This window comes from Trifolium pratense, linkage group LG4, assembly GCF_020283565.1.
Source record: "Trifolium pratense cultivar HEN17-A07 linkage group LG4, ARS_RC_1.1, whole genome shotgun sequence".
Lineage (NCBI taxonomy): Eukaryota > Viridiplantae > Streptophyta > Magnoliopsida > Fabales > Fabaceae > Trifolium > Trifolium pratense.
Window position 1 is genome coordinate 928,340 of NC_060062.1, and position 14,823 is coordinate 943,162.

General features: G+C 28.8%; 1 protein-coding gene across 1 annotated transcript; it reads left to right on the plus strand.

Moving 5' to 3' along the window:
• Window positions 1–13,777: 13,777 nt before the first annotated feature.
• Window positions 13,778–14,524, plus strand: LOC123920421. Its single transcript, XM_045972676.1, has one exon. The coding sequence runs from the start codon at window positions 13,797–13,799 to the stop codon at window positions 14,346–14,348; it is 552 nt and encodes a 183-aa protein (XP_045828632.1). The 5' UTR covers window positions 13,778–13,796; the 3' UTR covers window positions 14,349–14,524.
• Window positions 14,525–14,823: the final 299 nt, after the last annotated feature.

Consider the following 14,823-nt stretch of genomic DNA (forward strand, 5'->3'; position numbering starts at 1 on the left):
GTGTAGAATCACAAACTTCAACAAAACCACACTCTGAACTTTCTGAATGTAGTGTTAAAACTTCCACATAATCGGATGATATTGTTGTATCTCTAAAATACAAATTATATACTTGACTTTGTTCAAATATCTTTGAGTTTATTGATATCATCACATACATAATTAGCAAAATGCAATAGTGTTCTCAATTGAACTAAAATATGGTCCTTCAAGACCAATTCAAGTAAGTGATCATTTTCTTGAGACATGAAATGATATTTGTTCACTTCAAGTGACAATAAATTATATTTGTTAATATCAAAATATATTTCATTTCAAACTTTTCTTTAATCAATAGATTTCAAGAACTCTTCAGGAGTTTATGTCATCATATAACAAATTCATTTCCAAAGTGACTTATTCATTTCATTAAGTCATCTCTTCAATAGTTTGAAATGTATGTCTCGTGGAAATTAAATTCTTCATGGAGTTTTATATAATTCACACTAACAAGTGAGCCATACAAATATATCGTGACACATTTTTCAAATAAATTGAATTTTCCATGTGTTAATAAACTTAATCAAGTAAGAGAAGGATTTGATTTCACTTCAGGTGAATATTTCTTTTCACATTCAATGGCAAACTTTTACCAATATGCTTGAATAAAAAGTCAAGCTTTTAATATTTTTATTTCAAAATTTTTTATTCACACGAAAATTAATTCGTATCTCATCACTTTTACATCTTCAGATGTATGGACTGCTGGTCCTAAAATCATCACTTTGCAAAGTAACTTTAATTACATAGCAATTGTGTTTTCATTTAGACAATCATTGTCTATAATTCTCAATAGAATTTATTTCATGATCCTCATTAACTCTTTTCACATATAGCGCTATATTATATATAAAAATATCATCAACGTTGACTTCCTTTCGGTTCCATCATATTCCATTCATGACATAATTTTCATTCATGACATAATTCGTCAAGATCTCTTTATTATCATAAATTTCAGGTACCTGAGAAGTTCTTCTGGAACTTAAAACTCAATTATGTCAAATACTCTTTTTAAGTTTTCATATCCTCACTTGGGTCATCTTTCTTTTTAGCTCCTTTTCTTATTTGAGGATTTTTATCGTTGGAACCGACTGATCTACCACACTTCAGGGTGGTTAGTACTGATTTGCAATATAAGATTGTCCAACAGGGACATCCATTTTGTTTGGAGCATTAGCAGCTAATAGTTGATTTCATAAATTTTGCAAATGATTTATCTTTTGAACATTTGATTCAAACTATGAGGATCAATGTGAGATAATAACATTAATTTATTTCAAGTGATTCATTTGAACTTCTGGTTCATATTTTTCAGCTGCTTATTTTCCCCCTTAATATTGGGAAAATTAATTCATCACTTGAAAATCAGCCTACAGGGCTGTAAATAATTCTCCAATTTTTGGCTCAAGATGATTTATAATAGATGGAGATTCATATCAAATACATTTTCCCAATATTCTTTAAGAACCGTTTAAATGCATTCTATTGGAGCAATTGCACATACATAACACATCCAAAAATGCTTATATGGGAATCATGTTTATAAACAAAGTTCAAATTGTAAATTAGGGGAGAACTTATAATAACTAGTTGGATTGATGCGAATCAATATCTCACATACATGTTTGAATGTTCCCAAAATATAAATTAGAAGTTATGATCTCATAAGTATCGGTCATGTAATTAACTTTAGACGTCTAAAGAATGGATCTTCAAGTCCATTTTTTTCTTGTATAAACATACTACCGGATGTTTCATAGTAATTTCAATTGACATACGATACTTATCAAATATTTTCTAAGAATTTAGAAAATGAGATCTTAACAAAACTATTTGAGAAAATAAACTCACAAACTTCTGGTTGTGAGTAAACATGCATATGACCAATTTAGTTGATGCATCAATTTAAGTCACAAAGTGTCTAAATGATCCATATTCACAAATTATCAATTTCTTTTGGGAGCTAGTAACACATAAAAATTATTGGAATGAAGGAACTTCAGGCCCTTCAATACATATCTATAGATTTTTTATTTTCGCATCATAATAAATTCGGGATGACCCAACCGGTATTGCCAACAATAAATTTAATATGATTTGTAAACTTCTGGTTTACAATAATTTGTGCTTCAATTGCATTATTATATATAAAAGTGTAGTATAAACTTCTGGTTTATAACTTTTTCATTACACTTAATTTATCCAAAATATGTGTAGTAATATATAGAGATATCCAACATCTCTTCATTTCTTGTTTCCATATTGATATTCATATATTAATGACAAGAAGATTATACTTATGCAATCAATTATTCTGCAAATCAACATCTCCCTTATTACTGGGCTGAATTGTTACTATTGTCATTTATGTCCGTTTAAAAACGTTTCATCATATATTAGCAAGTGAGTGCCCTTACCAATCATTGGTACATTTATATAAATGAGCTCCAAGCAAACTTCAGGTTGCCACTCGAATTCTTCCTTGCAAATGGAGCCAATAAACTTTGATGACTTTACAAGTCATCTCAAATAGCCACAAATCAACGGCAAACCAATATATAATAATTAAAAAAAACCTCTAATAATAAATCAATGCAAGGATAATTTAATACTCAATTGTCTTAATAGTTCCTCAAAATAATAATTTCAATAACAGTTTGCAAGTGAGCATTCTAATAACAACAAGACAATATAAAATTTACAAAATATTTACAAATATTCATATAAATAACATTTGGTGTAATAATTATCGTAAAAAAAACATTTGGTGTAATTATTAACTAAATTGAGCCTAAAATAAATTTCCAAATAGAACACTTTAACAAAATAATTAACATTAGTGGTACAACTTTTAAAGTAAAAGAGAGTTTATCATATAATATTTTAGGCTCAAATCGTGAGATTATATAGTTTAAAATTATATATGATTCTCAATTCTCACATTCAATCAACACCAAATATTTAAAAATTTCACAAAATAAATTCAAATCCCATAAACCAAGGATATGATATTAATATTAAACAAATATTCTTGAATTGAATATATATATATAAAAAATATTCCGGGTATAAATTATAATTAAATTTGTTTCCAAAAGAAAAAAGATATGATTAAGGTATGAATTATAATTTTATTTACAAAAGAAAAAAATATCAATTAAATTGATTTATTATGGAAGAAAAATATTTTCTTAATAAGACACAATTCATACCTTAAGCATTGTAGTAGCTGAATTAATTCATAATAACACATAGTACAAAGTTATCGTATAAAATAAAATGAATAAAGTATTAAGTCATGCACACATTTTATTTTAGTAACTTTCAAACTTAGTATATGAAAGTAACAGGAAACATCATAATTGTCAAATATAATGTAAATAAATAATCCATTAATTCATGATTTAAAAAGGTTAATATTAATAGGTAGTATCACAATTACAAAAATTTGGCTAATAGAAATCACAAAAGAAATTAAACGATATGATATTTCAATTGATATTTGAAAATTTGTCAAATCAACTAGTTTTATTTTCAAAACAAATCATTTAATTTCAAATAAATCAATCATAATACTTCATTAACCGATAATGTAATAAATTGAAAACAATAAAAGAAAGAAATAAAAGGCATTCAATTGTTTTCAATGAGATTGATTGACCAAATTAACATATGAATGACATTTTTTTTTTGACGGTACATATGAATGACATATGAATATATTAGTAGTGTACTAAATTATTAAATTCTTTTGGAATTCACACGGAATAATCTTGAGTTCTTCATGAACTACCCTTTTGAATTCTTAGGAATTCATAGAGAATAATATGAGTTCTTCAGGAACTATGCTTTTGAATTCTTCAGGAATTGACATAGAATAATGTTGAGTTCTTCAAGAACTATGCTTTTGAATTCTTCGGGAATTCATAAATTAAATCAGTAAGGCCGTAAAAACGGTGCGATTCATGCTACATGCTTTTGTGAAATTTACTTAGCAATTGAATTTTACAATTTTATCCATTGAGTTCTTCATGAACTATATAATAAATCACTATCAATTTACAATCCTTCAAGGATGTATGAATATTGAATTCATCTAGAATTCATTGAAGAGAAAAAGAAGTTGTTTTATTAGTTCTTCAGGAACTATATAACACATAAAAATATTTTTGATGTGCAATCCATTAGGGATGCATGGTGATAAATGGTGATATTTCGTAAGTTCTCCAGGAACAAAATTAATTTTTTTCTAAGTTCTTCGGGAACTAAGATTATGAATTCTTCTGGAATTCATGTATTAAATGTCTAAGTTCTTCAGGAACTGAGAATAGGTTCTTTAGGAACCAAGATTATGAATTCTTCGGGAATTCATGTATTAACTTTCTAGGTTCTTCAGGAACCAAGATTATGAATTCTTAAATATGTTTATGTTCTTTTGGATGATCGAAGTGTCGATGTTTCACCATACAGGTGTCGGTCACGAAGCATAATGATGCTTCACCAGACTATTGTCGGTCACGAAACTCAAACAATATCAAACATCCAAGATACATATTATAAATAAATAAATAATTGATCAACATTTTATGTAATATTAATGATCAAAGTGTTATGCTTCACCATACAAATGTCGGATATCACGAAGCGTAAACAACATTGAATCAATTAAATACATAAAGGAATGATGCTTATTTATTTATTTATTTAATTTTAATTATTATTATTTGATCTTTATAAGTATACAAGGTTCAAACGATTCATAATCATATAATAATCAAAAATAAAAACTACTTGTGATTTCATAAAAATAGAATAAGAATTGCGTACCTTAGTTGGTAAGCTCGTGCTGATAACGTTTTATAAACTAATGTAAATAGGAGTAATAGTATAAATTAAGAAGAGAGAAAAGAGAGAAAGAATAGTGTATGTTATTCACCACTAGGATTAGGGTTACAATATAGTGATACATAGTATCTATATATAGGTAAACATAATGGGCCAATTACATGGGTCAGGACATCCACTAATAATATTCATAACAGGAAGCATTATTTTCATTTTAACTTCCAACTCTAGATTGGTAGCATTTTGAGTTAATATTTTTTTCCATAATTTTTATGCACTCTTATTCAATAATATTAATAATTATTTTCACTATCATTCTACCAACTTTTGGTCACCGTGTGTTATTTTTTAAGCTTTTAATTAAATTATTAATAATTACAATTAAAAATTTTAAAAGTTAACTTTGTTGGGTTTACTACACTATTTTCAAGCAAAACTTTCCAAATTTAACTTCTTAACAAGTGTCCCTGAGACACTATTTAGCATTTGCCGATAATTAATAATTACCATGCTTTGATTTTCATATATATATTCTTCGTACTTTGTTTGAAGCTTCACAATAATCGACCAAATTAAACAGTGGGACTGGGTTGTATAAAGAAAACGACATAGATTGTTTTGTGGCATCCATAATAAAGCAGGACCACTCACTCACTTATTTAAACATCAACATTAATTTAACATGGTTTCTTTTTAATTTCTTCATTAGTTTCCAGGTGAGGTTGGGAAGATGAATTAAATTTCCCATGATGGGATTTCACCAAAAAAATAAAAAATTCCCATGATGGGAAATGCTTAATCCATGCATTATTATTTATATCTTGGAAAAAAAAATTTAAATATTCAATCAATAGTTTGTATCTCAAATAGGGAACCTGTTATTCCGGTTCCTATTTATTAAACATCGTCACTTATTTCTACTAATTACTCCATGTAAAGTCATTTATTGTAAAAAAAATTCAGTATAATTAGTTGTTATTATTCTTACAAAAACAAAAAAATAGTTGTTATTATTATAACAAAATTTCCTCGCTAATAATTGTGACAGGTTTAAAATTCCTCACTAATATTTGTGACAAATTTAAAATTCCCTCAATTTCCTCTACTTCAATTTCCTGACAAATTTAATACAAATCACTTTTTCTAATTGTAACCATAAGTTTAACATATTAACATAGTTCTTGAAATTATAGTTTACAACCAAATTCTCAAAACAAAAATATACTATTTACTATAACTAAGAATTTACTAGTCTTTTTGTCAAAAAAAATAAAATAAAGAATCTACTAGTCCTAGAGAAAAACGTCATAAGTCAAAATAATAACTCCCTAAGCAAATGTGGTTCTCTTGAGCTGAACGCAACTCCACCATAGCTAAAAGCAACATTCTATCTAATGCACAAATTACTTTCTTATTCGTCTTCGATTGTCTAACCTGCATTAAAATGAACAAAAATTGTAACACAATCAAAATTGAAACATTTGATTTGCCTAAAATTTAAATTTCTAATTTTAAATTACTACATCCAACACAATCAAAATTGTCTAAAACCAAATTTTATTATTATGTACTAGCAACTTTTTAAAATTCCATAATTATGGGTGCACATCAAGTACACTCATATTTCCTTAAATTTTTTCAGCTAAGTTATGCCTCTTAAGACTCTCTTTTGTATAGACTTGGTAATAATTCTCACATGCGGTCCCCCCCTACCAAATTTGTTTTGACTGCATGCTACTGAAATAAAATTGTATATATTGAAACTTTATTTTTTTTTTTGGTGATATATTGAAACTTTATTTTAAAGGGTTATTTCCAATTCATGGAGACGGAGACACAATGATATAAATGGGTTTTTCAAAAGTATCATGCCATTGAGATTAATTGTGTATACAACCAATGAGATTTCTACATCTAAAATGTTTATTTACATTTCTAGTAGGATTTGAAGGGATTTTGAATAACACTAGAAAGAAATCGTCAAAATGTTCAAGGGCCAAAACCAGTATAGCCTGTCATGTAAATATGTCAATGCTATAAGGAAGGAAAAATTCTCTTAGCCAACGTTTCTTTTATCCCCTGAAATTACATCTTTGTCCATGCAAAAAGTTCGGAATATAATTTTCGAGTTAAAAATAATATTCATAGTATAAAAAGTTTGGGAATCGAAAACCAGTTCTACAATCAAACCATTAAAAATCAGCGTGACCCGACTGGTTTAACAGTCAAACCGGTGAACCAGTAAAACCAACACTGAATCGGACCAGCTTGAGATGAGTTTAATAATTAAATGAAAATTTCATAAAAAATTTGAAATGTATCCTCACCACTAGGCCAAATGAACATTTTTTTGGCACACTATATTTTTCAACACCTTAATGCTCCCAATCAGACTCGACCACTACATATGGAGGTGTAGTGTGAGCGACGACATCGGTCCCCAACTCAAAATTTTGAGGTCCAATAATAATATTTATATATTGTTAATATTTTCCAATTTAGGTCATAAGCAAACCAAGCTCGGTAGGCAAGTGAATAGAACAATATTAATAAAATAATAGAAATGTGTAGATAAAAATGAATTTGTAGATAAATATTCTAATCGCTCTTGTTACTTCAAGTTCAAACTATAATTGCACACTACGAATTGCGTAAAATAATGGAAATGTGTGAGAAGGATGTGAAATTGGTTAATGTTCTTTGCGGTCTTCATCTAACAAAACCATCGGCACTTTACAATTGTTGTCAAACTATAAGCATAGAATAAGCATAGAATAAGAACAAAACACCAATGGAAATTGGTTAATGTTCTTTGTGGTCTTCATCTAACAAAACCATCGGCACTTTACAATTGTTGTAATTCTATATTTTATACTCCCTCCGTCCCATAATATAAGAATTAGTTGACCACTGCACGTACATCAATGCATAAAATTCACATTAAAATGGGATGGGGATGGAAACTCAAAATAAATAAAATTGGGAATCAAAAATTAATTTTTAAAATAGGAGATTAAAACCTCATTTTTTATTCTTTTAAATACAGGAATACAAAATTCATTTAAGCCTACTTTTTTTTTTATCAGATAACTTAATGACTAAAAATTTTATTTTTAAGTGAATAAATTGGGTGTCCCACATTCGAATCTTAGCTTCTATATATATAAAACGTAATATTCATATCAATTGAATTAAGCTCACGAAACACAAGAAATATTACTATATAATAATTGGCTAATGCTAGTTTTTGAAATTGAATCCAACAACTTTCACTTAAGAAAAAACTCCTTCGGTGTCACTTCACTTTTTTACACTTGTTCTAATTTCATATAAATGTGATATTCCCATCTATTTTATCTGAAATTTATTTATTTTTAGTTTTAAGTGTGTGTCCAAATACTCTTTCCATCCAAAATTATAAAGCAACAAAAAATTATATTTATTAAAGAAAACAAAAACATGATAATTTAAATTATTTTTTTGTATATTTTTTAAAAAATAAGTTGTATAGAAAAATGTTAAAACAATTTTTTTTGTCAAGTAACTTAATAGTTAAAATTTCAATTTTTAAATTAAAATGTGATAGTAAAGGTTCAAACCTCAATCCCTATTTTTTATAATTATAAGCAATGTCCCTACCAAGTACCAACCGAGTCATACTCAAGGGATAAACAATTTCTATGGGTTATGAAGAAAATAAAGAGAGTAAATTAATTGTAAGGCCATTGGAAAGCTCAATTTGTGCACGTACACACGATGAGAATTGAGATTAGGGATGGCAAAAATATCCATACCCGCAAATTTCCGCGGATAAAATCTGTCACAGATACGGGACAGATAACTATGGATATCCACGGATGAAATAAATGGATATTTTAATTACCCATATTTAATGGACATGAATACGGATTTAATGGTATCCACGTCCGCGGATATCCATACCCGCTAATAAATAAGAAAATTCCTTAAATATCTTTAGTTATTAAATATAAAAGAGGCTTTTATTTTATTTAGAAATGTATGTATATTATTGTTTTAAAGAGAAATATATGGATATTATATTAAATTTTTGTAAAAAAAAAAGTGAATGTGGTGACATTAATTTAAATTGAAAGTGAAATAAATGAATATTATTATGTACTAATATTTTTTAAAATATATTATCCATGGATTTCTGTTAATATCCGCAGATATCTTAAAACCCCCAAATTACCCGTTTAGTGGGTACCCGCATGAATATGAAGCGGATACAAATATCATATTTATCTAATGAAGTACACACGAATATCGTACTATATATATATCCAGCCATAGATATCTATCGACATCCGTACTTGAGACTCTTCGATTGGAGTAGTAATGACATCTCATAATTGGATCAATTTAAAGGCTAACACCCTTCCCAAAAAATAAACCATTGATCTTCTTGTAGCTAATGTCCATCCGTAAAGTGACTTTGCAATACTACTACTTTTGAACTTCAAAGATTAACACAAAATGCATTTGGTTCTGCTTCCAACATGGTAGCAACTTCTCGTGATTCCAAAGGTACACTACTCATTTTAAAAAATACAACTATTATTTTTAATGAGGAGAATGAACAAGGCTGGGTGTGGCGGTTAGTTGCCGGTGTTGGTGGTTTACGGCTGAGAAGAAAAGATAGTGCATCGAGTAAAAACAAGGCTGACAACATATTTTCCTGATAGCTTGTGATGATAGCTTTCTCTTTGCAGTATAGAAGTGACATTTTTGTAGCTTGTCATCATAGCTTATCGTGTTTCTGTTTCCAATGTAACAATGAAACCATTATTTACACTTTGTTTAGTTGAGGGAAGAAGTTGAGAAGAGATAGAGATCGTGGCTTCTGATTCTAGAATTGATTTTTACACTCAAATTTTTTGTTCAACTCACTTTTTCATGAATATATCCAAACATAAACCACTTCAGCTTAAAATCAATTTTGGCCAGAATCAATTTTACAGAATCAATTCTGCCAAAATCAATTCTCTCCGCCGCAGAACCAAACACACAATAAGAAGGTGCCATTTAAAATGCAAGAATATCCATGTTACACTAATAGAAGAGGATCTGGACTCAATTGGGATGGAAAGTTTGATGTTGGTTATTATTGTAGCACCTTCAAGTTCTCAAAAGCAAAAAATGTTCAATCTTTTGTGGCAATATCAGAAATATCAGTAGACCCAAATTCACTGCGGTTAAAAGATACAAGTGAATGTGAATTGAAGTTGTCGAGTAAAGATCAGACGGTTCGCATTTCAACTTCAACAAATTTGATTGAAACCACTATTTATTCTCCGATCAACACCACAACAAATTCAAATTCAAATTTAATCTCAATGTGCACAATTTTATGAAGAAGCGAAGAATGCATACTCTAAAATTTAGACCAAGCTTTCAAAAAAAAATGTACACCAAAAAACATTTATCTTTTCAACGATTTTGTTTAAATTTTGTTACGTTGGGAAATGTTGAAGAATGTTTGAGTTTGTGAAAGAAGCAACTTGTAATTAGTCCTGCATTTTGTTATATTTTGTCATGTCATGCTGAATAGGATTATGAACAATACTTTGGTGAAATTAAGTCTTTATTTTTGGGTGAGAAGATTCCGAGCAATATCACAAAACAAATTTGTAGGACCTTCACACTTTATCTTTTAGCACAAGTTTCATCCATAATCTCTCAAATATTCCTAGTGACATATATGAATTTGTTGTAATTTATACGGAACATATTATTTTACTCGTTAATATAAATCATATTATTTTAGTAATTTATACATAGTACTATATAGTTTTTTTCTTTCTTTCTTGAATATAGTGTTTATTGTGTTATCGTGGACTGGCGGATCAGAAAAATTCAATTGAATCGACGATCCAAATCAATCCAAACTGGAAAAAAATCGATTTTTATGGTTCGGATTAAAAACCCAACCGAATCAATTGAAAATCGATGCGGTTTGGTTCGGTTCTCGGTTCCAGTTTTAAGATTCATTGGACAAACCGAACCAAACCAATATATATATATATATATATATATATATATATATATATATATATATATATATATATATATATATATATATTTTAGATTTTTATATAATTCAACATATATGATCTATACGATATACGCTTTCAATTCAACGGTGGATTTTGTAAAATTTGTATTCGTTAAAGCGTTATTGAGTGGTATAACATTACTCAAATATTACACCGGTGTAATTTGATCCATCCCCATATATATATATATATATATATATATATATATATATATATATATATATATATAGAGGAGGGTTATATTGACTCCAAGAGTAAGTTTTATAACTTACTCCAAATCTTGACCTTTGATTTTAATTCCAATTAATGGCTAAGATGGATTGATAATAATTGTTAAGGTGAGACTTATTCCTTTGTTGCACTTGAAAATCAAGATTATCAAAACATACTTTAAATAGAATATATTAACTCTAGCAATTAATTGTAAGTACACAATTATTTTTTTTACGAATAAACCATTTTTTTTTGGACACTTTAAGTACAACATTTCTTTTTCTTTTTTTTTTTGTTGACAATACACCATTTATTTCATGTGTGCTCTTTTCTTCTCTTTGTCTATACACCTAATTTTATGTTTGTTCAATCCGCGTTTATGATGATGGTTGGACCATAGTGATGATTTTTTTTGGATTTTTATATCTTTTGCTTTTGAACTTTTAGCTCTTATTATGCTTATGGCAAGAGTTAATGTTGGTTATTTAATTTATTTTTTTGGTACATAATATTGGTTATTTATTTGTGTTATGTGTTTTATTCATGTGTTCCTTTGCCGTTGTTATGTTGAACTATTTTAAATGGAGTTGATTATTTTATTGTATATTTTTTATAAGAAAATGTACCAATTATTGTTATTTTTATGCAATCATTTGTTTACCTTTTTTTTTGGTTTAAAATTTGTTTTCTTTTTTTGTTGGTACAAATGTTATCATTTGTATTTTTATACTTTTTTTTTGGTAGAGTATTTTTATCCTTTCTACTATGCAATTTATTATGCGTATAAAAAATTAACAAAGGCGAAGAATCATTATTTTGATAATTTTGATTTTTGATAATTAATGGTTTAATTTCTTCTTTTTTTATGGTAGAAGAATTCATTAATTCATTCTATTTGAGGTATGTTTTGATCATCCTTATTTTCCAGTGCAACAAAGAAATAAGTATCACCTTAATAATTATTATCAATCAATCTTAGCCATTAATTGGAATTAAAATCAAAGGTCAAGATTTGGAGTAAGTTATAAAACTTACTCTTGGAGTCAATATAACCCTCCTCATATATATATATATATATATATATATATATATATATATATATATATATATATATATATATATATATTATTAAGTTAATTTTTAGTGCAGCCCAACCCACACATCTATTAAAAAAGAAATGTACAACCCTACTTAAAAAAATCACTAATAACCGATATGGTTATATTTTATATTTGATGAACTATTATGAACTTAATGGTTGTATTATTCATTTGATGAACTTATGAGAATTGTATTTTGAATTTGATTTTAATATGGTTGTTTTATGTATTTAATGAATTTATGGAAAAAAGAGATGTATTTTGTATTTGTTGTATATCGGAACAAAAATAATACCATGAAAATACATCGAAAATAATTCATCGAAAATAATGCGATATAAAACCGAGCAAAGTATCCGAACCAAATCGAACCAAACCAACGAGTTTGGTTCGGATTCATTTTTTAAAAACACTAAAAATCGAACCAAACCAAACTAATCGATAGTTCATTAGTTCGAACATTTAATTCACTCAAAACCGATCCAAACCGGTCCAATTACAATCCTAATGTGACAAACTCACATTAAGATTTCAAATCTATAAAATTACGTGACTTTTGTAACATATTATTTCATATTAAATATTATTTAAATTCAACACAAATACAACTTACTACCTCCGATTTTATGGAATAGGGTTACAGTATGGAATAGGATTACACAGTTGAGATTACCGGTAATGATATCATCTGTCCGATCTAAATTACTGGTTGATATTTATTGGTGTCAGATTAATCAAAGCCGTCCGATCTAAAATCAATGGTTGTGATTTAAAACATTGAGAAACCGTGTCAAATGTTACTGCCGCATATTTGAATCCATATTTTGTTTATGTAAGCAGAGAATTTCTTTTGCCACCCTACCCATTTTGTCATGCGTCCTACAAAATTACACTAACACCCCAACCTGCGACTTAGTAGTGGGCATGATAAAAATGAGAAAGTTTCACATTAGGAGGGTGTTTTTCCTTAAAAAATTGTCATTTTAATAACGTCCGCTAGCTAACGTTTAAAATCATTAAATTTTCATGTTAGGGGGTGTTTTTTTTCTCAAATTTCTTATTTATAAATGTCCACTACTTAAATAGTTGATATTTAAACTCATGGAATTTATATATGATTTTTTTCTAAAATTTCTGATTTTTAAGTAGTAAAAACTCGTCGAACGCGCGAGAAACTAATAGATCGGTGACAAAAAAAAGTCTGATAAGAGCAACACGGAAGAGACCATATCTATTTGGGTCTGATAGAGATAATAGCCCATTTAATCGGCAGCCCATATCCATCCATTGACGGAAACTATTCATCCCTCGTTACCACCGAACTCAAAAACGATATATCTTCCATTAGAAATTTTAAAAACAAAGTTTCTCCAAAATGGCAAAAAACTTCCAACGTTAAGATTATTGAAACGGTAACATTATTGCTAAAAATGATAATCACTTTTTCTTTAAAACCAAGTAACCACACCACAGCTTAATTCAATTCATTCTCTGATTTCACTGAACATATATAGAAAAAATGGCATACTTAGATGACCAAGAAATTGTAACTTTACCACCACCTCCGATCACCACTGAAACCAATGCTACCACAGCCGCCGTCAAGGCCACCGTCACCGCCACCGTGAACATCCTTGTAGCAGACTCCACATTCATAAAGTCTCTCTTTGCATTGGCAGTTTTCCTCAGTTTGTCTCTCAACCCAAACCAAGTCCCATCCAATACGCTATCTCCTGATCCAGCATGTGCTCCCACCGACGACATCCCGGCGAGCTTGGTTATCTGTCAGTTTTATGCCTTAACCTCCTTCATCTGCTCTGCCATCACAGCCTTTGCACTTAGAAATGCCTCCGGCCCTACTCTCAGCTTTGGCTGCCGTACTATGCTCATCCTCTCAGATATTGGATTTATTCTCGGGGTGGCATTCCTTCTGTCCGTCATTGTTGACCTCGCTCAGATGAAGCTTGGAACACTCTCTTGCGGCAGCTCTTCGGTCACTTTGGCTGCTGTTGTTCCCCTTCTCATATTTGCTCCTTTGTCGCTTTTGTTTCTCATATGGCAGCTTAAATAGTGGCATGAGACATGGTGGTTGATTGTAAAAGGGGTTTTAATTATATATATGTGGGTTTATTTTAAATAAATTATGTCATTTTCGTGTTTAAGTGTGTCAGTATCCGTGTTGTGTCAAGTGTTCGTGTGTGAGTCTATGTTTTATAGTTTTCTATTATGTTGTGTAATATCATTTCAAGTTGAATTAATGATGGATAGTTTTTATTTGAATAACTGTGATTGATTATAATATAGTTGTGGAATCTTGCAATTTTTTTTGTGTGTGTTCTCAAAGTTGAATTGGTTTTACTTTTACTTATTTATATTATAAATTTGAATTTGGCTTATTTATTAATTTTGACATCAATGGAACATAGATTAGGGAAACTCTTAGTACATGATTAGGGAAAGCTAATGAGGATTTATGGAACCAGTTTAACTTAACTTTCTGATCAATGACCAGTTTAGCAATAACAATTTACAATCAAGAGTTGAAC